Here is a 25,888-nt window from a genome sequence, read left to right on the forward strand (position 1 = left end):
CACACATTTTATGCTGCAGCGCCCGGGGAGCAGTTGGGGTGCCTTGCTCAAGGGCACCTCAGTCGTGGTATTGAGGATGGAGAGAGCGCTGGACATTCACTCCCCCCACCTACAAATCCTGCCGGCCGGGGACTCGAACCCGCAACCTTTGTATCACGAGTCCAACTCTCTAACCATTAGGCCACGACTTCCCCTGTTGGGGTATGGGCGTGTTTGTTTTGGTGCTTTCAAATATCAACATTGTTTGGCAAAATTCGCTTAGTGCACCTTTAAATGAAGCAAAGTCATGTTAATACATGTCTCACATTCCTCATATCATGTATAGCAAATTCTCAGGTCACAGTTACTCACCTGGATGTGAAGAACCTGTAGAGATTTTTGAACTTGTAGGAAAACAGACATTTAAGACCATCAGGTACAATCAGCTCTGAGGTTGTATGTGTATGTGTATGCTAGCCATTATTTTGGAACAAAGCTCAACCAACTAAAGGTCACTACAGAAACAGGAAAATTCATGAACGATGAATATATTTTCTGTAAAAGTGTAGAAGTAATCAACTGTAGAAGTAATCAACAAAAGAGTGTAGTAATGGGGTTCAGTACAGGAAAGTTAATAATAATATAATAGTATAAATAATATCTAAGGACAAACTATATCAGGAGTCATGTAAACTTGGAGTCTGAACTCCCAGTAGTAGCTGGCACATTGCTGTGCATTTGCATAAAGCAGAACTCTCCTGAACAACAAATTGTCAGCTCATTGATAATGAATGACTTGCAACTTGTAATAAATCCCAAAATGTAAGATGTTTATTGAATTTTTTGGGTTGTTTCGGATTTATTTATTTTTTGCAAGCATTACAATGATACAGATAGATTTTAAAAATATTAATATTACTACTACTAGGGTAGTGCACTCTGAAGTGACAGTGATTTTGATTTAATCTTTTTGCTTACGAACTCAGCCCATACACAAGACACCTTCACCCTACCAGCACACACACTATACAGTGCACACTATACACGCACACATTCACTATAAAAATAGTACAAATGAAGATGAAGATCTAAAGATGGGCTCTTTAAAATGAAGATACAAGTTTAGGCTTTGTGCTGACTGTGCCAATGCCAAGAATATAGAATTGAGTGTGTAATCTAGTTTCAGATAAAGTGACATTTCTTGTGTTTTACTGATGTGTATTGATGACAAATGAATCTGTGATTCTTCTTCTATTAAAACATTATCCAGGCACTGTTTGATATGACTATTTTATTAACTTTTTTTTATATGAAAGACAAAGTAATAACATTTTACAGGTGAAGTGTGTAATTTCTGTGCCTCTAGTACACAGATGGGCAATACAGGACCATTGCCTTGCAAAGTAATAACATTTTACAGGTGAAGTGTGTAATTTCTGTGCCTCTAGTACACAGATGGGCAATACAGGACCATTGCCTTGCAGAGTTAAGGTTTGGGCCCAATCAGACACAACTTAATTTCAAGTTATTATTATAACTTAATATCTTAAAATAAATAAATAAAAAATAGTCTTTGGGCTTACTTGAAAATTGCAGGCAGGCATGTTTGCTTGGGAAAAGAGCTCAACTCTGTTTGACTCAATATTGTCTGTTATAGTACTAACAGATCCACTCTAAATTCCCACCACTGGCTGAGCCAATGTTTCTATGCCTCTAAAATAGAGACATTTTAAATAAATAAATAATTGGTCCAAAAATATATGAAAGATTTATTTTATGTACATGTAGAAATGTTTGATCACTTTGTCTATTATACACACGATTCAGGTGGCAATGGTGAGTCTGGGAGCGCTGGGCATGAGAGGGCTTTCCAAGTGTGTGTATTCTTCAATTAGAGCTGAGATAGATGACAAGGCCTCACTGAATCCACCCAACTCCATGCCGTCAACTGCTAGATAGTGATGCAAGTGAGCCTGTGAGGAGCACATTTCAAAAGTTTGTGAGTTTGTGCATATATACAGGTGCATCTCAAAAATTTGAATATCTGGAAAAAGTTCTATCTTTTTTTTTTTTTTTTTAATTGTAACCCATTTCAAAAAGTGAAAGTTTCATATATTCTAGATTCATTACATGTAAAGTTTTTTGTTTTCATATTGATGATTAAAGCTTACAGCTCATGAAAGTCAAAACTCCAGTATCTCAAAATATTAGAATATTTATTTATTTGAGCTTCATTAAATGACCATCCCTACAGTATAACTGCCGGGTATCTCTTGTTCTTTGAAACCACAATAATGGGGAAGACTGCTGACTTAGCAATGGTCCAGAAGACAATCATTGACACCCTCTACAAAGACAGTAAGTCACAGAGGGTCATTACTGAAAGGGGTGGCTGTTCACAGAGTTCTGTATCAAAGCATATTAAATGAAAAGTTGACTGGAAGGAAGAATTTTGTTAGGAAAAGGTGCACAAGCAACAGGGATGACCACAAGCTTGAGAATACTGTCAAGCAAAGCTGATTCAAACATTTGGGAGCGCTTCACAAGGAGTGGACTGAAGCTGGAGTCAGTGCATCAAGAGTCACCACACTCAGACATCTTCAGGAAAAGGGCTACCAAGCCACTTCTGAAACAGAAACAACATCAGAAGCATCTTACCTGGGCTAAAGAGTAAAAGAACTAGACTATTGCTCAGTGGTCCAAAGTCCATTTCGTTTTGAAATCAAGGTCTGAAGTCTGGAGGAAGACTGGAGAGGCACAGAATCCAAGCTGCTTGAAGTCCAGTGTAAAGTTTCTGATGTCAGTGATGATTTGGGGTGCCGTGACGTCTGCTGGTTTTGGTCCATTGTGTTTTATCAAGTCAAATGTCAATGCAGCTGTCTACCAGGAGATTTTGGAGCACTTTATGCTTCCATCTGCTGACAAGCTTTATGGAGATGCTGATTTCCTTTTCCAGCAGGACTTTAGCACTTGCCCACAGTGCCAAAACCATTTCCAAGTGGTTTGCTGACCATGATATTACTGTGCTTGATCGGCCAGCCAACATGCCTGACCTGAACCCCATATGGAATCTATGGGATATTTTTAACAGAAAGATGAGAAACAGAGGATCCATCAATCCAGACGAGCTGAAGGCTCAATAGTGCCTCAGCAGTGCCACAGACTGATCGCTTCCATGCCACACCTCACTGATGCTGGAGTTTGGGATAAAGGAGCCCCAAACAAGTATTCAGTGCATAAATGAACATACTTTAACGAACTGGAACTTTTATGTTTGGCAAATCCTTTTTGATTGATCTTAGGAAATATTCTAATATTTTGAGATACTGGATTTTTGACTTTCATGAGCTGTAAGCTCTAATCATCAAAATTAAAACAAAAAACGTTTGAAATAGTAATGAGTCTAGTAAATACTTTTTGAAATATGTTACAAAAAAAAAACTTTTTCACGATATTCAAATTTTTTGAGATACACCTGTATGTATGCATGCATGTATGTATATATATATGCTTATAAAAGTAAAATATGTTACTGTTGAGAGAGCCAGTACATGTCGCTGCATTAAAAAAGGATTCAAATGTAACGTTATTTTGCTGTTGATATGCTATGCTAGACACACCTTCCTACGGTACAGCTTCACAAAACGCTCCCTTAGTTCAAAGAAGGTGGATTTCACGCAAGTGTTGTTGGCTAAAGCCAACAGAGAATGTGAGTGACACACAGCAGGGACTGAACACAGACTAGTCTTCCATCCTTCCTGATTCCATGGGACAAACGGAAGGGTGGGCTTTAGCCTAATCGAAAAAAAAAAAAAGAACACCGATCATATATTTATATTACATACAGAGATGAGCTGTGTTACAAAACCTTGCAAGCTGCCTACTTAGCATTTTATAATATCACAGAGTGCTCCTAATGCAAAGTCTGTGTCAAATAGTAGACATTCATGGGTAAAAGTTGTAATATTGAAACAAATATTATAAAAAGGTGGACTGAGTCTAAAGCAATGCAAGACAAAAAAAGAGTTCAAAAATTAGCTGTAAAAAATATCTATATAGTTTTACTAATGCCAACTTTACCCTAATTTATGCTAATAAGAAGTACTGTGATTAAGAGTACTCTGTGACCATTTACACCTGGTATTAAGTCTTCATTGATCCGATCACAAGTGGTCAACCAAGGTATGTTATCATTTATACCTAGCATTAAAATGGATAGATCACTCAAAAATTAAATAATCTGTGAGGGCAACTGATAACAGGATTCTGTTTTTGGGTGAACTAATCTTTAACACGTACTTCAAGGGCATGTTTGTTCAAATCTCCTGAGTTTGGATTTCATCAAGACACTTCCTACTTATTTTGTTTCTCATTTTACGACTGATGAAGAGTAATAATCCAGTAAATACTTGAGAAGATGTGTTTTCTATAACCAAAACTATTTCTAAATGTTTCTATTAACATTTAAGCTTTTCTATTACTGGTAGAAGTAGAGCCCTGCATTTCGGCCCGGGCCCGACAGGCCCCGACTTTTTTACTCCTCTAGGGCCGGGCTTCGGGCCAATTTTCACATCATAGTTCAGATGCGGGCCGGGCCTCGGGCCTGTTTTGGGTTTCTCCTTATTTTTATATTGTAGACATCCATCGATTAGTGATGAAAAAAAGTGCCGCGCAGGTGGAAACAACACGAGACCACGCGACTGACAGCAGCTCGACGGCGTTTAGTGTCCCGCAGCAGCAGCAGCGTGCGCAAGTGACTTCAGCACAGCTGAAGAGTTCTGCGTTCAAATGCACGCAATAGAACATAAATGTGTGTTGGAAGTGTGTGTACACATCCATCCTATAATGATAAAAATCCATCCAGTGTTTTTTTTTTTTTTTAAATCTCCATTTTAAAATCCTCTTTCTCAAATCAGGCTGTTCTGAGATTCCTGTCAGAATGACGTAGTTCTGTACAGGCCCCTCCCACGAGAGTTGATTGACAAGACCGTCTTACCTTAGACCCACCCTGAGTGAGCTGTGAACTGTCCGCCATTGTCAGCTCCAGTACAGGGCAAGACAAGATGTCTCCGATTAAGCGATTGAAGTGTTTAGTTGTTGGATGTAATAATGAGTATAGCAGTCTTCATTTACTCTTGACATCTGAGCCCCTGAAGGCAGAGGATTAGCATACTTTCACTTTGAAGGGAACTAGATCCCTGATCTACATAAATGCATCTATGTTCGCCCGAATCATTCGTGATCCAGCTTTATCTACAGAAGAAGTGAGTATAAGGGTTTTTATGAATCTTTGCAAATCACCTTTACAAATAATGTGCTAGTTAGACAGTTTCGCGGCTGAAGTTTAGTATGCTCCATAGATATACATACCTAGGTGCCTTATTATCGAGTGTTTCTATGGGCCGCGATACGCCATCCGCCATTTTTGTAACAGCCTGCAAAACTTTGAGCGCATTGATTGTGTGCGTCAACAGCAAGTTATATGCTTGTATATCTTTGAATATTGATTGATTATTATTGTGAATGCTAGATGGCTGACACAGTCAACGTATCTGGAGTGGTCGAATAGGGAATCTACACATATCTATGGTCTGCTCGTCACTCCATGGAAGAGAGGGGCGGAGTCAGCAGAGCTCCCTGGCATTTAAAGCAACATTAGCTAGCTAACAGCATGCTGAAAACAGAGCTGATTTTGACAGGGTAAAGAAGGTGTTTTTTAAACTACCATTGAGATATTTTAACCAAAGTATGTTATAGACTTTTCATTAAGACCCTAAAGAATCATATCAACTTGTGGAAAATGGGCATCCGATGACCCCTTTAAAGTCATTCAACCATCTTGATCTTATAGTAAGTAACCTGTCAGTGTATATGTTTTTATTTATCTTATAGCACCAAACAATGTTTTAAAGTCGATTTGCAAAACCAAGATTTATCAAAACCAAGACTAGGTTATCTTAATAGAATAAAAACAAAATGGATATTGAAACTGGAAATATACAGAAAGCCAGCATTCCCCATCACTGAAGCGGCCAATGACCAATAATTTTAGTTTGGCTCGAGATCTACATAATTGCAAAAAAAAAAAAAAAAAAAACTACCTTTATAACAAAAGAAGCTGTCTGCATAGCAAAATCTTTTACATCATATCTGCAATTTATTTATGAGAATTCATTAAGTGAGCATGCACCCTACAGTGTTTTTAGCGGTTTTCTTCTTCATCGTGACTTATCTAATGCCTTTTATTGGCCAGTACATTCATGCCCTCAAAAGACATTTGTGTGATTGGATGTAAAGTTAAACACTGAAAAAAACAACACGCAAAATTAAATCTTTGATGCCATGTGAGCAGCTGTAAATATTACATTTAGACTGAGACTTTTTATTCATTTCACTTTAATTGTGACAGTCACGATTTAGTTTAATTGTGCTGAAATTGCTCCTCAATCATCTGATACATGGTCATGCATCCAGTTGATGTTAATCCATCCTAGCAACAAACAACTTCAGTCCCTGTATACATCACTTCCGTGAGATCATACTGTGCAGTGCATGAATAGAGATCATCTTTATGTAGACAGTATACGAGGCAGCTTACTAGGATTTGGAGTCAGAGTGAGAAAATGTATATTAGAATAAAAAAAAAGAAACAAAACTAGAGTAAATCAAAATAAGGGAGAAACAAACCTCTCAATATTCCGGCGCAGATCTGACAACTGAACGTTTCCACGCAGCATAAGAGCACAGGCCAGATACAGGTTGTGTTTGGGGTCGGCTCTGATTAGCTGATGCTCCTTACTAAATGCATCTGAGAACATCTGATCCAGCCTACAGAACACAGCACAGCATCCATTTGGTGACGATAAAACACACATGAAGAGGTTTTTCCATATAAAGTCTCTCCCTTCCATGCAGGGTGGTTGGCATGGGGGACATCTGGGAATATTATCCAACGACCTGTAATGAGCAGGCGCCTACTAAGGTTCTCTGTGGCAGAGCTATTTAACTTCAGTTTGGGTCGTAAAGGGTCGATCACACTACACTTTTCGTTTTATTGACTTACTTTCGTATGCATGCAAATGTGGGAGACCAGAAATGTGCTACATGAAACTATATTTTTTACATGTATGCTCTATGCCAGGGTTTCTTAAATCTGGCCCTCGAGGTCCAATTTCCTGCAAGGTTTAGCTCCAACCCTAATCAAACACATCTGGACAAGCTAATCAAGGTCTTCAGGATCACTAGAAAGTTACTGGCAGGCGAGTTTGATCAAGGTTGGAGCTAAACTATGCAGGAAAGTGGACCTCGAGGGCCAGAGTTGAGAGCCCCTGTTCTATGCAATTCAAGTCTTCAAGTCATCAAGTCTTGATGGAGGGAAACAATGAGGTCACTTTTGGCATGTAATGCAACAAAGATTGCTGAAATCAACTGATGTTACTAATAGACCTAGCAATCTCTGTGTAATAATAGAAAGATGGCAGCATCAATAAGTCATTTTTACCCTCCTGTAATTTGGCTCTAAATCTCAGGTGAAAATGTCATTTTGACCCCCCCTTTACAAAACAGTGGATTGCTCAGTAAATATACATCTATGACATTTAAGATTTTGGCGTCATCACTATACGTATTTATCTTCCTTCAGAAAAATATTGAGCTGGGGAACTTTCTGAAATTCGTTCGATTTGACACAGAATGTCACTATAATAAACACTGGTTTCTCATGCTTAATTTTTTTATGATCATTAAAATAATAATAAAAAAAACACTTAAAAGACTGCTTACGTACAATTGTTAATACAACAAATTCAAGAACTGACTGTCCACTTGCTGTCTAACATATCCCAACCTTTTAAAGGTGCTACTGTGATAATATATTCAATGCTATTCACTTCACCGGTTCAGTGGTTTTAATATTGTGGCTGATCAGTGTATTTATTTATTTATTAATGTCTATGGTATTTTCAGATTATAATGATTTACACGACTTTGAAAAGAATGAAAACTAATAGTAATTTCAATCATTTTAAGCCCAGTACTGATATAGACAGGGAGTGATTTCCAGCATAGCTACAAAAAAAAAAAAAAAAAAAAAAAATTCAGGAACCTACCTGAACTACAAATCAGTCATTTGTTTTATATATATATTGCAATCCCGGCGTATTTGAGGCAGGTACTGTATAAGAGCATTCAATGAGAAAATGGGTAAAAATTACTGTAGGTATATAATGACAAACCTGCGTGATGGTATGTTGACATCAGCAAGTGTGTATAGAGGAGTTAGACTGGGCAAAAGGTAGTGTAACCGTGGGAACGGAACAAGGTTCATGGCTATCTCATTCAGATCCATGTTGAGAGAGCCCTCAAACCGTGCGGAACTGCAAGGGGAGAAATTAATTCAATACAATTAAATTAGTGAGAAAATCTAATTAAATTAGTGATAAAATGTCTTACTTTTTTTTAAAAAGAGTCAAAAGACAACAGATAGCCAATTACATTGTCTTCTATAAGCTTTCTATTTTTAAAATGTTATCCAGTTAATTAAAAAAATATTTAAGTGCCAATTTTTATGTGATGACCTTACAAGCCATATACACATATAGAAATGATCCACCAATCTGAGACTATAAACCAGAACAAAATAGCTCAGCAGATAATGTCCATTGTCACAAAGTATTTAGTACCTGGTAATATTAAGAAGTAGATTGGCCACAATGTTGTTCATGGCATCAAATGGTTTCTCGACCTTCACCACCCCTCCTCGTCCTGAGATGATGGTACAGTCCTTCTTGATGGTACAGCTTGGCTTGCCAGTGTTGGACATGTGTTGTATCTTACCAACAATATCAACAAGAGACTACAATAAAGGAAAAAAAAACAATTTAAATCATCATAATATACTGACTCAAAACTTTATGACGTTCCTTCATATCTGTAACACAACAGGAACAATTTTGGGAAAAGCAGCAGTGACAAGGTCTGTCAAGTTATAAATGGGCAAAAAAAAATAAAAAAAAAATAAAAAAAAATAAATCAATAAATGTAGCCCATGTGACTTATATTTAACTGTATTCCAACTTTTCCAAAGACACGAAACCACAGCTTTGTATAAGGAACAGACTGATATTTAAGTCATTATTCAAATCTTTCCATCCAGTCCATCTAGTTTGGTAATGAGACATGTGAGCAAAGTGGTTTAGCATCATTGACGTCAAATATGGTGCAACGTGTCTTCACATACTTTATTAGAATATACATGACCTCAAAAAGGGTTTGAGAGCTATGATGCCAGGAGAGGGATACCTGGTTATCAACCGGCAAGACACAGTCTGCGTGTTCTGTGAGTTCTTTCATGGCTAGGACGCTGTTGTAAGGAGAGGTAATGACATCATCTTCTGCTGTCGGGAAGACGGAGGTCACTATCCGACATACCTCTGGGAACTCGTCTTCTAGAAGCTTCAACACAAACGTGCCTAACCCCGAACCAGTACCTAAACACACAAATGTACACTTAGGTCAGCCCATGTTTCTCAACCACCAACACGGGTAACATGCCAGACATCAGGGCCCGTATTCACAAAACATTTGATCTTACCACTAAAAGGTCTCCTAAATAGCAGTAAACGTTTTTAGCTAAGAGTTGGCTCTTAAAACCTTTTCACAAAGATGCTGAGATGAACTTTTACTAAGGAATAGAGAGAAGTCTTAAGCTAAGAGTAAGGGTGGGGTTGGCCTCGTTGCTATGGAGCATGTCAGCATGCTTACTAACTATGCACACAGTGATTGGCTGACAGGAGAGGGGCGGGGTCTCTGTCAGAGATATAGTCATATAAATATTTTAGAGCACGATATTATGTTATCATATCCAAATAAAGGTTTAAAAAATAATGTTAATTGCCACATTCAAATAAAGATTTTAACGTGTCACTAATTAAACAAATATATGTTCACTAATTGTCAGTCTCTTAGATGTATGCTTCTTGTAGCGGATGAATATAAACCGCCTTTTAATTAACAGAGTAGAATAACCATGACTGATAGTAAGACATGCAAACGTAAAAGAAAACCAAACTGGACGCAAGAATCTGTTACTTCTTGCCCAACTGGTTAATGAAAAGGATATAATCAAAGGAAAATTTGGAGTTGGAATAACCTCCAAACGTTAAAGGTAATACCATTTTAAAGGCTCATTTTCGTCAAATGTTTTTAAAATGTTTATATTCTGAGGCAGATTGCCAGCAACAGCCATTTTAGGATAGTTGTGAGTTGGTCTTAGTGACTTAGGAGTCCTCTTCACTAGTCCTAAGGTTTCACAGATTTAGGACCTAGTTTTAGCGCTAAAACGCTGTGTGAAATATAGGGCTGGGCGATATGACGATATAATCGTATATCGACGATGTCTCGTAAGTATCGCGATGTCGATGTCAACAATCAGGTAACAGACGATTATCGACATTATCAGGAAAAAAAATGACAAATGATAAACCTAGTAAGTTGCAAAAAATATTTTACACAGCCCCATAGTCACCATACAGGTCTTTTTGCATGCAAGAATGAAATAATTTAATAGGAGGGTTGGGAATCGAAAAGCTATTCCAATTTTGGAGATAAGATCAGATGCGTAAGGTCAGGAATCGAATTACTTGTTATAAAATTAAATTTCGATTCTACTTCTCGATTCCTGTATGCGCATTTTTTGTGATTTCAAAAGATTCAACTGCAAGAAGACGAAATAGAACTCACTTCTGCACTCGCTCGCTGTTTTCTGTGCACAGCTCACACCTCTTATATACGCGAACACTGGACTGAGCTCTCTTTGTCGCATTCTTACACATTCGAATGGACAAATACACACAAAATTCTATCCAAATATCCCATAAATATAATCGGTTATGTCTTAAGTGAACGTAAAGAGGGTGTATTGGATCCGTGCATTGACAGCAGTCGCTGCCATCAGTCATTAATGTTAATCAAAGAACAAAAGAAAAGAAAATCCCTCACTGATCTTGACTGAATCACTTTTGTAACCTCAGTTTATATTTTATTTTCCTGTTGTTCGGCGCTGACTACTGTAAAGGCAATGTGCATCTGTGTATGCGATTATTTTGGAAATGTATTCCAGTATAATTGATCCTTATTTAGGGTAAGGCCATTCTATTTTGATCTCCAGTTTAATCAAAGTTAAACAGAAAACAGTGGCACTGCATGTGTTTCTGAATATTTATTGTATAATGATGAAAATCCACACACATGACAGTTATAATTAAAATACGCAAATTCCTTCACAGCCTATTCATACAGCACACACAGTGCACCATTTTTACAGATTTTTTAAACAGTGTATACAGTATAATTATGTTTAATTAAGCTGAGATATAGCACTATGAATTCTTAATTCATTTGCAACAAAACTATAAAGTTTTGTTGCAAACGGATGAAGACATTATAGGCTCAACATGCACGCGTTCGGAGATTCGGCAGCCCAACATTGAATATTATATTTTGGGCGTTGTATTTTGATTAATAAAATAAAAATAATAAAAACTAAAATACAAAACTAAAATTTTTAATTATCCCTTGTTCTAAATAAATCAGTTATTTTTATTTTGCCAAAAGAGACCTCTGAACAAGGCTACCAGAAAAAAAACTAAAATAAAACAATGTTTTTGCTCAGAATTCTTTTTAATCTCTGCATGACTTTAGTTTAAAAACAGCGCTACAATTATTATAATCAAGGAAATTAAACTTACCATCATGAAATTTGTCTAATGCCAAAAAGAAAGAGTACCATTGCAAAACAGGCATATTTATTCAAGACATTACTATATGACACCAACATGCATTTATCATTCTTACAATCACCGCCAGAATGTCCAACTTCACCATGATGAACTTAAAATTGGGTTCTATTATTTTTCCTCAACAGTTCTTCTCACAAAACGAAATTAATTTCAAACACAAATTTGATAAGAACAGAGTGGAAATTATTAGCAACACCAACATAACAGTAAAGCTAATGTTTTCTGTTAGTTTAAGCACAAACTAAGAAAAGTAATACCAAACTTTAATGTGGCAATAATTAAGACCAAACTGAATATGGTGCATGTCGGCAATGTTTTCTTAGCGGGGGCGGGGCCTGGTGGAGGTGGGGCTTAGGTAGACGATATTATCGAATATTGCGATATTTTTTAAGGTGATTATAGATAAGATATTTTTGACATATCGCCCAGCCCTAGTGAAATACTCTTAGAGCAAAAATGTAGGAGTCCTAAAATCAGGACTGACACGCCCACCACTTTTAAGATTTTCTCCTAAATCGGTGAGCTAGGAGCTACTTTTAGCCTTAAGACGTTTTGTGAATACGGGCCCAGAAGCTTACCTCCTCCCATAGAGTGAATGAGGAAGAAGCACTGAAGGCAATCACAGTGTTCTGCAGCCTTGCGGACCTGATCCACAATCTGCTCTCTGTAGGCCAAGCCATATGTGTGATGCCCGACAGCCCTAAGAGTCATAGACCAATAACAGTATCAGTAACCGATTAACAGTCAAATAAAAAACAACAATGCATAACTAAAAATACTCTGTCATTAACTGAAGAATAAGATGCATATTAAAAATCAGCACTCTTGGAATACTGCTTGTCCAATCTGGAGCTAATCCTTGTACGCATTGTAAAATTCTAAACATTTATGATAAAATTGTACACCCGGCTACATGCATTAAAATGCTGCCTCAGTAGACTGCTCACCAGTTTTTGGAACAGGTCTATTAAAACAGCACCATATTATGAAGGACTACAAATGTTTTAAAGTATAAACAATTTATGCTTAAAACGACTGTGGTTTAATAGCTAGGTTTTAGCATGTATTTGCTTTAAAAGTTAATAACCAATTTTAGCATGAAACCTTGTAATGATTTTGGTGAACTGAACTGTTTTTTAACACTACAACTGCAAGTCAACATCATGTCTGACTCTGTTTGACACATCTTTGGCCTTAGGTTATGACTGGCTGGTGTCATTTCAATCAGAATCAAAGTTTATGAATATCTGAATGACAAGAAATTGACCTTGAGCACTGAAACATGAAGAACCACTTAAACAGTCAAGAACTATAAAGTGTGACTGTTCAGTAACATGCCTGGAGGCTGTCAGGGGCTTCTGAAGTTTAAAAACACATGGGTGTGTCAACCACATGAGGAATAGTAACATAGGCCTGGTTTACATCTGGTACTGAGATCCATCTCAGGTGATCGGTGACAAGTGGTCAGAGACATGTTGTTTACAAGTTGCAGTTACATGTGTGTGATCGGATTTCGAGGTGAGGGTGGCAATGAAAGAAAATCCTCATGACTGCATACATCATGCCAAAACACAAGCAACAAAAAGTGTGGAGATAAAAGTTTTGACCCTTGTTTTTAATCACAACAGCTGACTTGAGAATCACATTGACTAATTGAGCTATTATGCTACAAATCTAGAAATGCAATTTGATGTCACGTTTTGACCCAATATAGTCGAAAGTGAACAAGCTAAAACATTTTGGTCCTTGTTTACACTAAGCCATCTCATAGAAGAGGAAGTGAAGATTTTTCTTGACAAGGTATTCTTGTGTCCTTGACAAATGATTTTCATCTGGCTGAAGAATAAACATCTGTCAAAAACCTGCCAGCCTGTCACATGAACTTACAGGTTTGGCTTTATCTGTGTCCCGAATATCTCTCTGTGTTATGGGTTGGGGTTATGAATTGATAATGAGATTGTTTCATATAAATTAAACCATAATAATGCTATTTCTGGTGGGCATTTAAATACTTTGATTATTAGGAGCAAAGACCAACACAAAGAATTGCCCAAATAGCATATATATTAATATGGCTGGGTGCTATTAGATATATTAATGATGGTGTTCATTACCAACATGACAATAACTATCACAAATCAGTGTATTATACAAATGCATTTTAATTAATTTCAATGTTTTCACATAAGATTTTTTTCAAACTCTTTTTTTTTTTTTTGTCAAAACAATGCTTATAAAATCCCAAATGTAGAGTGTTTCTTTCTTTCATGCCTCCAATAACTGTAGATATGTTTTGTCATAAAGGTTTAACACCAGAAGTGCTGCCTACTTCATTATCTTCAAGTTGATGAGGATGAAGAAGTAGTTGATATGTGTCTGAACCGGCAGCCTTGTGCTGATGTATTAATCTCTATTCAATAATCTCCATTACGTAGTATAGAGGAGTAAAACAGAGGAGTCATTTTGGCAGCTTGGTTTCAATAGAAGTTGTTTTTGGACTAATAAGCCAGCTTCAGAATGTTTTTATACTACAATGAACAATATGCATATACAACAATATGTCAAAAGATTTGTAAAAATGACTGTCAAAATTCTAATTCTCAATTCATGACCCCATTATTGAACTGAATTTTTACAAGGCAAGTCTGACCTAAGCATAACCTCACTTGCGTGAACTAAAACGCTTTTTAGGTTATTAATATGACCAAAGTCTTCATCTCTTTGGGTGCAAAAGTGACGTAGTGCATCTTTAATGAGGTACAGTAGTAATTACTGATTGAGGCTAACGCATACAGGTGTGAGGTAAAATTCTATAAGAAACCAGGGCCACTGTCTAAGTATACTCTATTTGATAGATATGCGGACTAGAAAGTGGACTGTGTTATTATAAGTGGATGTGCACAGTAAGTGCATTTAATGCTTGGGTGTTTCACGGCTCATTAAACTGCAATAAATTTAAAATGAAAGTGCTTATTTTGAGGCTCACAGAGGAAAATTTGAGTTGAGCTTGAGGCTATGAGAGCGAGCAGTGACACTGCTAGGTTCGCTGGGCGTATAGTGCATTTCATTGGGCCCCCTCAGTCAAAATCGTGAACCATCCTTAGGAGGCAAGTTGTGAGTCCCCCAATAGTTCTCCCCCCTGTACTCAGTCCCAATTCCAAACTGCAAAACCCCTTCTCAGGTGGAGTTTGCACATGAGAAGTTGTGAGGTGTTCTAGCGAGTTGTGTTCTGTCCTATATAAATTTTGCTCCTGGTCAGGTAAAGATTTTGTTGCAGACATAGCTTTCTTTTCAACACGATGTGGTGCTGTAGATGTTTTTTCCTCCAATCTTTGAGTCGCAAGAGGTTTCACAGGCTATGTTACAGATTTACAATAACCACACAAGCCAGTGGCTTAAATCTGATCTGCTTGTTCTGGAGGCTGCAACAAGGATGTTACTGCTAAGAAATAATGGATCTGCATTGGATTTTATGTGATTATTCTTGTTTATAAAGTACATGGGTTAAGTTCACCTGTTGGCATTTGAGCTCACAATACTAGAAGAGTTGTTCTTTCTTGCGTGTTATCTAGTGGTCCAACTTTGGAAGACATTGGTGTGGTGGTTGAATGCAATGTTCACTTGCAGAATGCAAGCTTCTGGAGGGCACATGAGTCTAAAGTGAATTTAAGTAAAAGGGGGGCAGAGTAAGTGGTTGTTTTGTAGGCATACATCAAGGTATGTTTTTGAAAGAGTTATGGTTGATGAGCCTAGTTGGATGGAGAATTTTTTAAGTGATGGGTTGGCTGAAACCACAAGCAGTTCTGTCTTGGCAAGGTTGAGTTAAAGGTGATGGTTCTTCATCCAGCAAGAAATGTCTGTGAGCAGCTACAGTGGGTACGGAAAGTATTCTCACCCTGCTCACCCTGCGGTCTGTGTGGGTCCTAACGCCCCGGTATAGTGACGGGGACACTATACTGTCAAAAAGCACCGTCTTTCGGATGAGACGTTAAACCGAGGTCCTGACTCTCTGTGGTCATTAAAAATCCCATCCTGGCCAAATTTCCCCATTGGTCTCTGACCATCATGGCCTCCTAATCATCCCCTTACACTGATTGGCTTCATCACTCTGTCTCCTCTCCACCAGTAAGCTGGTGTGTGGTGGGCGTTCTGGCGCACTATGGCTGCCGTCGCATCATCCAGGTGGATGCTGCACACTGGTGGTGGACGAGGAGACACCACCCCTCACAATGTAGAGCGCTTTGAGTGCTTAGAAAAGCAGAAAAGCGCTATATAAATGTAATGAATTACTATTATTATTATTCAGACCCCCTTCAATTTTTCACTCTTTGTTATATTGCAGCCATTTGCTAAAATCATTTAAGTTCATTTTTTTTCCTCAATGTACACACAGCACCCCATATTGACAGAAAACACAGAATTGACATTTTTGCAAATTTATTAAAAAAGAAAAACTGAAATATCACATGGTCCTAAGTATTCAGACCCTTTGCTCAGTATTTAGTAGAAGCACCCTTTTGATCTAATACAGCCATGAGTCTTTTTGGGAAAGATGCAACAAGCTTTTCACACCTGGATTTGGGGATCCTCTACCATTCCTCCTTGCAGATCCTCTCCAGTTCTGTCAGGTTGGATGGTAAACGTTGGTGGACAGCCATTTTTAGGTCTCTCCAGAGATGCTCAATTGGGTTTAAGTCAGGGCTCTGGCTGGGCCATTCAAGAACAGTCACGGAGTTGTTGTGAAGCCACTCCATTATTTTAGCTGTGTGCTTGGGGTCATTGTCTTGTTGGAAGGTAAACCTTCGGCCCAGTCTGAGGTCCTGAGCACTCTGGAGAAGGTTTTCGTCCAGGATATCCCTGTACTTGGCCGCATTCATCTTTCCCTCGATTGCAACCAGTCGTCCTGTCCCTGCAGCTGAAAAACACCCCCACAGCATGATGCTGCCACCACCATGCTTCACTGTTGGGACTGTATTGGACAGGTGATGAGCAGTGCCTGGTTTTCTCCACACATACCGCTTAGAATTAAGGCCAAAAAGTTCTATCTTGGTCTCATCAGACCAGAGAATCTTATTTCTCACCATCTTGGAGTCCTTCAGGTGTTTTTTTGTGTCTTGCACTGAGGAGAGGCTTCCGTCGGGCCACTCTGCCATAAAGCCCCGACTGGTGGAGGGCTGCAGTGATGGTTGACTTTCTACAACTTTCTCCCATCTCCCGACTGCATCTCTGGAGCTCAGCCACAGTGATCTTTGGGTTCTTCTTTACCTCTCTCACCAAGGCTCTTCTCCCGCGATAGCTCACTTTGGCCGGACGGCCAGCTCTAAGAAGGGTTCTGGTCATCCCAAACGTCATCCATTTAAGGATTATGGAGGCCACTGTGCTCTTAGGAACCTTAAGTGCAGCAGAATTTTTTTTTGTAACCTTGGCCAGATCTGTGCCTTGCCACAATTCTGTCTCTGAGCTCTTCAGGCAGTTCCTTTGACCTCATGATTCTCATTTGCTCTGACATGCACTGTGAGATGTAAGGTCTTATATAGACAGGTGTGTGGCTTTCCTAATCAAATCCAGTCAGTATAATCAAACACAGCTGGACTCAAATGAAGGTGTAGAACCATCTCAAGGATGATCAGAAGAAATGGACAGCACCTGAGTTAAATATATGAGTGTCACAGCAAAGGGTCTGAATACTTAGGACCATGTAATATTTCAGTTTTTCTTTTTTAATAAATCTGCAAAAATGTCAACAATTCTGTGTTTTTCTGTCAATATGGGGTGCTGTGTGTACATTAATGAGGAAAAAAAATGAACTTAAATGATTTTAGCAAATGGCTGCAATATAACAAAGAGTGAAAAATTGAAGGGGGTCTGAATACTTTCCGTATCCACTGTATCTTCAGATCATCAGACAGGAATGAGAGGTAGAGTTGAGTGTCATCAGCATAGCAGTGATATGAAAAGTCATGTTTCTGAATGACAGAACGTAGTGATGCCATGTAGATAGAGAAGAAAAGTGGTCCAAGAACTGAGCCCTGAGGCACCCCAGTAGTTAGATCTTGCGACACCTCACCCTTCCAAGATACTTTGAAGGACCTATCTGAGACGTAAGAGTCAAACCACTGGAGCGTGGTTCCTGAAATGCCCTTTGCCATGAGGGTGATTAACCTTGTCAAAAGCAGTGGAAAGTTCCAGCAAGATAAGTATTGAAGATTTGAAAGCCGCTCTTGCCAGTCTTAGGGCTTCAACAACTAAGAAAAGGGCAGTCTCAGCTGAATATCCACTTCTGAAGCCAGACTGGTTGCTGTCTAGCAGGTTTTTCTTTGTGAGAAAGGCAGAGACTTGGTTGAACAACTCTTTCAAGTGGTTTTGCAATGAATAGAAGAAGGGATCATACCAGTCTGTAGTTTTACAAAAGTGCTGGGTAAAGAGTGGGTTTCCTATGTAATGGGGTTACCCGAGCCTGTTTAAATGCTGAGTGAAAGACATCAGTCTGAAGGCATGTGTTAATGATGTGAGTGAGTGTTTTTGTTGTTGTTCCATCTCTTCCATTTGTTTTTTGACTGTGAAACAATGGCCTGGGACAATGTTGCCACCTTGTGGGCCAAACTAATTAGTGCAAGATAAATTATGTGCAACCTGGTTTTGAAAAATCATGCTGTGCATGTATAGTGTGCATGTACTGTGCTGATAATGAAATTTGTCACATACAATGTATGCTTACTCTAGCATACTGTATGTGTAAAAACAAAATGTGGCTTTAGCCACCTGGTTGACATGTATGCATTGATAGGATTTTGTGCCTTTCACAATTAAGAACACCGTGTGTATGGCAGAGTACATGTAGAATATGTCTGCACATATGTCTGCATGGGACAAGATCACATTTTCAAGAGCATTTTACTCAGCCAGGACTCAGACTCGAATGAGCTGGCCTTGACTAGTCACAGAAAATATGGACTTTGACTTGAGATGAAGTCCACATCCCGGTTTGTACAGGCTTAAAGGGTTAGTTCACCCCAAAATGAAAATTCTGTCATTAATTACTCACCCTCATTTCGTTCCAAACCCATAAGGCCTTCGTTCATCATCTGAACACAAATTAAGATATTTTTGATACTCTCCAAAATTGCGGAAGACGGTAACTCGGGGGAGAAGAATTGTTGAATAAAGTCGTTATTTTTGCCTTCTTTACACACAAAAATTTTTCTTGTAAGTTGAGCCACTGATGTCACATGGACTGTTTTACAGATGTCCTTACTACGTTTCTGGATCTGGGAACATTACAGATTTAATCAAAAATATCTTAATTTGTGTTCCGATGACGACCGAAGGTCTGACGGGTTTGGGTGTGTAATTAAATGACAGAATTTTCATTTTGGGGTGAACTAACCCTTTAAGTACTACAACATTGCAGTAATGGGGAAGTCGTGGCCTAATGGTTAGAGTCGGACTCCAAAGGTTGCGGGTTCGAGTCCCCGGCCGGCAGGAATTGTAGGTGGGGGGGAGTGAATGTCCAGCGCTCTCTCCACCCTCAATACCACGACTGAGGTGCCCTTGAGCAAGGCACTGAACCCCCAACTGCTCCCCGGGCGCTGCAGCATAAAATGGCTGCCCACTGCTCCGGGTGTGTGTTCACGGTGTGTGTGTGTTCACTGCTGTGTGTGTGCACGTTGGATGGGTTAAATGCAGAGCACGAATTCCGAGTATGGGTCACCATACTTGGCTGAATGTCACTTCACTTCACTAATGCCGAATAGGTTTTGACAGCAACCTGCACACATAATTTATTTATTTTTTTATGCCACATTAGAACCAAAGACTATTTTCATGGTGTGATTTTTTTTTTTTTTTTACATGCCCAAGTTTTTTTCCTGGCATTGGACTTTTAAAAATGATGTATCTGATGTACTGTGGTATTAAAGGTATAAAATAATCTTTACCCGTTGACAAATTTCTGTCTTTCCAAAGTATATAACATCATATCGTCCATCACTAGTAGGACTGTATCTATTTTAAAAGCAATCATTGCACATTCACACACTGAACAGAGTATGCATGTAGAAGCAGTGTGACAGAGTCCCTGCCAAGACAGACTCTTACCAGTTGTTCCCTGAACCAGAGACATCACTTATGAGTTGTGTGCTGCTGAAGAGAGAACGCAACGGCCCCTGCAAAATCTCTCCTAGGACTCCCTCCTCCATGTCCACTAACACAGCCTGCAGATACGCACAGATACAACTGATTTTCTGTTATGTTGGGGACATGCCATTGACATCTGTTTTTTTTTAAGAATGGTCATTTTATCAACTCAAGTACAGGATATTAATCAACCGAGTACTTGGGAGGTATGGTTGTACTATTTTTTAATTGTTGGTCCGTGAATGTATTTCTCCATGAGAGTGACATTCTATAAGCACTACAGGCCAAACCGCACACATCTCAAACTCACACTCTCACACACACACGTTGGGTTTCCCATGTTTTATGGGGACATTCCATATGCGTAATGGTTTTTATAATGTACAAACTGAATACATCACCTAACATGGTGCTCACCCTGGCCTTTAAAGTGTTGATCTTGCCCCCTGTAGAGTCTGCTCCTCTACAAATACACCACACACACAAGTACATAAGATCCCACAATAAATCAAGTGGGTCAGCAAGGAGTTGAGGACATGTGGACAAACAAAGTAACATAAACAGAGTAGAAGGGAGTATAAGGAGAAGAAAGAGAGGCTACCTTTGGTCAACATTTCTAAAGAAGCTGCTCAACGCCTCATCATAAATTCCCATCTGCAGAGCCAAAAGAAAGACTTGGTTAATGGCTTTTTAGATCAGACTGACAGCAGCATAAAACTTGGCCAGATTTACCCCAACATGGATAAAAAAAAAAAAAATAGTAATTTTCGAATGTCAGAATATATATTATGTTTTTTTTTTTTTTTGGCTGTTTACACAGCAAGGCTTAAAATGCACAGATTTTTTACTTTTCAACTTTTTGTCCCTGCCTGTTTACGATCCAAAAAATTAAAGTTTTTTTAGACTGACTTCCAGGGTTAGTTCAACCAAAAATAAAAATTCTGTTATTTACTCACCTTCATTCCCTTAAAAACACATAGACTATTTAATCTTCAAAACACAAATGAAACTCCACTGTAATCAAACTTAGACTATTAGACTATTTTCCCCAAAATATAACAATGAATTCATATGAATCAAGCAGTTTAACCCAAGTCTTGTGAAGAGATATGATTGCATTATACAAATTAACAGATTAAATTCAAGCTTTTAATTACATCTAAACAATGACTGACACACATACATAAAGCACATCATATATGGTAAACACAGAAGCTCATGTGTGAATGATGCACAAGAACTGGTGAGGTTTGTTCTACCACAAGATGCTTAGTGTTAACCTGTGTGCATTTAAATGTGAATAAAAGCCCAAATTAATTCTCTTCATCGTATATATAATGTGACTGCATCTCTTCACTTGGATTCAGGAGTTGATCATATGGCAAAAGTATAGGAAAACAGGTTTGTCACTGTCTCTATCTCTGCTTGCTTTCATCAGGGGTCAGCACAACAGAATAATCCTATGACTTTTTGGATCGTCTACATTTTGTTCATCTGGACTTTCGATGCCTGTGTTTCAAAGATTAACTGATATGAGGATGAGTAAATGATAAGTTTCACCTTAAATAATCTCTTGCTCATAGATATAAAAAATAAAAAAAATCGATTCAAATTATTTACTTAGGCCAGTGGCCTGAATGAAGTGTCAACAGATCCATACATTCCCTCACAGCACAGCAGTAACAATGTTAGAAAATACCTTTTATGGTGAATTTTGTGAAAACAATGCTAACCCCCAATTCATATACATGTAAAGCAGAATTTAGACATGATAAAGGCACATGTTGTACTGTCTTTATGCTGGTTTCAATTTTAAAATGTAATGAAACTATTTTTTAACATCATATAACATTTAAACATATTTGTATATGTATTTACACAGAACAAAATATAAAACGCAACACTTTTGTTTTTACTCCCATTTTTCATGAGCTGAACTCAAAGATCTAAGACTTTTTCTATGTACACAAAAGGCCTATTTATCTCAAATATTGTTCACAAATCTGTCTAAATCTGTGTTAGTGAGCACTTCTCCTTTGCCGAGATAATCCATCCACCTCACAGGTGTGGCATATCAAGATGATTAGACAGCATGATTATTGCACAGGTGTGCCTTAGGCTGGCCACAATAAAAGGCCACTCTAAAATGTGCAGTTTTATCACACAGCACAATGCCACAGATGTCGCAAGTTTTGAGGGAGCGTGCAATTGACCGATCAGTAAGCCCCTCCCCTCGAACGCAGACTAGCCAATGGCAGTCGAGTATCAGTTGCAAGGGGAGTAGAACTCGGACAAAATGTCCCCAAGTATTCAACCCCAATACAAATGAAGACGAAAACGTTCATTTTCTGGTTGTCAGACACTCATTAAGTCACAATTTTTCATCTGCTCAAGCAGAACGTTAATGTTATCTTGTGCTATAGCAAGGTATCTCTGGCTAAAACTAGCTAAGGTTAAATTTAGTGAGTGCATGCTAATGTACAAACCTCAATAGTGGACTCTTCTGGCATCTTGTACAGTGTAGGTCAAAAACACATAAACGAAGGTCTACATTTCAGTGCCTCTCCATATTAAACTGGTTAAATGTACATTAATTTAATCATACCCTGTGATACATGAACAGTGTTGATCCTGAATGTTGTCATCCGCGATTGTGATGCCCGACTGTAATATGAGACTTCTCCCACTTGCATTGCGGTCTGTAAACCCTCGCTTCGAGTTACCCACCGTATTTATTTTTAAATATTTTATAAATCCCTCCATGGAATATTTCATTCCCATTTGGTGGCCTTCTGTGTCCAAAATTGTGCAAAAACATCGCGGGACACGGTTTTCACACTGCAGCTGTCATTGTAAGACAGTGAGCAACTCCCTGTGTTTGTCTGAGGAAGCAACAGTAACTAAGGGGGGCGGGGCTTACCGATAGGTCAATTGGCATGCTGACTGCAGGAATGTCCACCAGAGCTGTTGCCCGTGACTTGAATGTTCATTTCTCTGCGATAAGCCATCTCCAAAGGCATTTCAGAGAATTTGGCAGTGCATCCAATCGGCCTCACAACCGCAGACCACGTGTAACCACACCAGCCCAGGACCTCCACATCCAGCATCTTCACCTCCAAGATCGTCTGAGACCAGCCACCCAGACAACTGCTGCAACAATCGGTTTGCATAACCAAAGAATTTTTGCACAAACTGTCAGAAACCATCTCAGGGAAGCTCATCTGCATGCTCGTCGTCCTCATCGGGCTCTGGACCTGACTGCAGTTCGTTGTCGTATCTGACTTGAGTGGGCAAATGCTCACATTCGATGGTGTCTGGCACTTTGAAGAGGTGTTCTCTTCATGGATGAATCCCGGTTTTCACTGTACAGGGTCGATGGCAGACAGCGTGTATGGCATCATGTGGGTGAGCGGTTTGCTGATGTCAACGTTGTGGATCCAGTGGCCCATGGTGGCGGTGGGGTTATGGTATGGGCAGGAGTATATTATGGACAACGAACACAGGTGCATTTTATTGATGGCATTTTGAATGCACAGAGATACAGTGACGAGATCCTGAGGCCCATTGTTGTGCCATTCATCCACGACCATCACCTCATGTTGCAGCATGATAATGCACGGCCCCATGTTGCAAGGATCTGTCACAATTCCTGGAAGCTGAAAACATCCCAGTTCTTGCATGGCCAGCATACTCACCGGACATGTCACCCATTGAGCATGTTTGGGATGCTCTGGATCGTTGTATACGACAGCGTGTTCCAGTTCCTGCCAATATCCAGCAACTTCGCAAAGCCATTGAAGAGGAGTGGACAACCTGATCAACTATGCAAAGGAGTTGTGTTGCACTGCGTGAGGCAAATGGTGGTCACACCAGATACTGACTGGTTTTCGGACCCCCAAATACAGTAAAACTGCACATTTTAAAGTGGCCTTTTATTGTGGCCTGCCTAAGGCACACCTGTGCAATAATCATGCTGTCTAATCAGCATCTTGATATGCCACACCTGTGAGGTGGATGGATTATCTTGGGCAAAGGAGAAGTGCTCACTAACACAGATTTAGACAGATTTGTGAACAATATTTGAGAGAAATAGGCCTTTTGAGTAAATAGAAAAAGTCTTAGATCTTTGAGTTCAGCTCATGAAAAATGGGGGCAAAAACAAAAGTGTTGCGTTTATAATTTTGTTCAGTGTATATTTAATGCCAAATATAATTTCCTTTTTTGTCTTTTGATTTTAGGGTGAAATGTGACCCAGATGTGTTCTTGACAGGCTTAGTGAGATTCACATATTAAATCTAAATCTTACTGTGAATGGAATATGACTGGAATTATAAATAAACTTCTAATTTACATAAAGAAGTATACAAACATTACATACTCAGTCTACTTGTAAAATAGATAGTTTCATGCAAGTCTTAAAAAAATATTAGAAAAAATAAAGTATTTGAAAAGCATGTGGATAGTGTCATTATTTCTCACTTGATTGACGTGAGCGTGTTCTCTGAGTGCGAGGTCCCAGAAGCGGCAGCCCACCTGATTCCCACACTGACCAACTAAAACACACACACAACAATGACATGAGCCAACAAGAGAGAAATTCTTGGTCAGGGGTGTTTTTTGTTGTTTATTTGGGAACTAATGACAGCTTGTTCTTTCTTTCTTTATTTTTTTCCAATGCCAGACATTATTGTCTGGTGGAGTATTTTTGGTTTAGTATGGAAGAGGATCTTGCATTCTTTTGAACATAAATTAAATAAACACTTTTAAATATGAGTATTTATTTGCATTTTTAATTAACGGACACATAGATAGCTGATTTCTACATTTTATTTTAACATGACAAACCAAGTCCTGCGTATCAGTGGTCTTGTGTTGATAAATCGTTTCTAAAAGATCACCCACATTTATGTATGCATGTATGTAACGTTATGTTTGTAAGTATTTCTGTATGTAGAAGAATTCAAAATCCAGTTGCTTCAAATCTGAAGGGGGCACGGTTTGGTTGAGTGAATCTTATCGATGACGGAAAGTCTGCTTTATTACCGACATAAGTTAGCTGAGAGAAGCTAAACACAAGAAAAGTGCGGTTTGAATACAGACCTAGCAGGTGACAGGAACAGACTGGGACAGTAATACAGAAACTTCCTGAAAACATATTTCTTAAAATAAGATTTAGGTCTATTTTCTGAAATGGTCGTGGTTACTATACAAACATGACTCTAAATTAGGATGTTTGAGCCCCTGAAGCACAGGGAGTAACGCGGTTAACTCTAGTTATGACCAATAAAATGAACTCTCTTACCTTGAACTACTATGGACTGTGTCATCTTTTTAGTTTATACCTTTTTATCTACTTTTATCTGCATCTAACATCCACCCGTGGACTCATCGCTTGTTAGTTGGCGGTTGTTGTTTGCTATAGAAACAGTGGGCAAAAAAAAAAAAAACACACAGTGGCGTTTCGCGCGACAATTTGAAGTCAAAGCGTCGTTGTTTGATGACGTACCACAGTGCGCGAGGAAGTTCTGATTGTAGTTTTTCCTGGTAAAGGCTAGAAGGGATACGTATGGCGCTACTGGGCATGCGCACATCAACACAGCGTAATTTTTGTCACACTGTACAACAAAAGTTACTATTTCTTAATTCCTGTAAGGGGTAGACTTAGGGTTGGAGTAGGTGTAGATGTTAATAAAACACAATCTAATAGGTCTACAATTAATTTCATTGTTAATTTCCGGTTGGAGCTGTATCCCTTCTACCCACAACTGTTTTTCCTTTAAGCATTTTATCCACAAATGTAGATTTTCACGACTCCACCTGTTTGTACTCTTCAAGAATTAATAAATAAGAATAAAAAAGCTTGCATTCTGTTGTATTTAACTGATAAGCATTGTTTATTATAATATCTTGTTAACAACCCTTTAATATTTTTTACCTATTTTTTGATCTGGTGCAGCTGATTTAATGATTCATTT

At 38.7% G+C, this 25,888-nt stretch overlaps 1 protein-coding gene across 2 annotated transcripts; it reads right to left on the minus strand.

The window, feature by feature from the left end:
* Window positions 1-788: 788 nt before the first annotated feature.
* Window positions 789-25,417, minus strand: LOC306843382 (tubulin epsilon chain-like). 2 transcript variants are annotated; one of them, XM_079374844.1, is made up of 13 exons: window positions 25,216-25,412; window positions 24,393-24,466; window positions 20,515-20,567; window positions 20,331-20,376; window positions 19,875-19,990; window positions 12,356-12,477; window positions 9,280-9,467; window positions 8,661-8,833; window positions 8,214-8,354; window positions 6,667-6,807; window positions 3,600-3,774; window positions 1,422-1,952; window positions 789-1,339 (listed from the first exon to the last, which is right to left on the minus strand). In XM_079374844.1, the coding sequence occupies exons 1-12, from the start codon at window positions 25,238-25,240 to the stop codon at window positions 1,803-1,805; spliced, it is 1,404 nt and encodes a 467-aa protein (XP_079230970.1). In that variant the 5' UTR covers window positions 25,241-25,412; the 3' UTR covers window positions 789-1,339; window positions 1,422-1,802. The 2 variants fall into 2 exon arrangements, with proteins under 2 accessions (XP_079230970.1, XP_079230971.1); XM_079374845.1 differs by having other exon boundaries at window positions 1,259-1,339; window positions 20,315-20,376; window positions 25,216-25,417.
* Window positions 25,418-25,888: the final 471 nt, after the last annotated feature.

Source organism: Barbus barbus (genome assembly GCF_936440315.1).
Source record: "Barbus barbus genome assembly, chromosome: 24".
Taxonomy (NCBI): domain Eukaryota; kingdom Metazoa; phylum Chordata; class Actinopteri; order Cypriniformes; family Cyprinidae; genus Barbus; species Barbus barbus.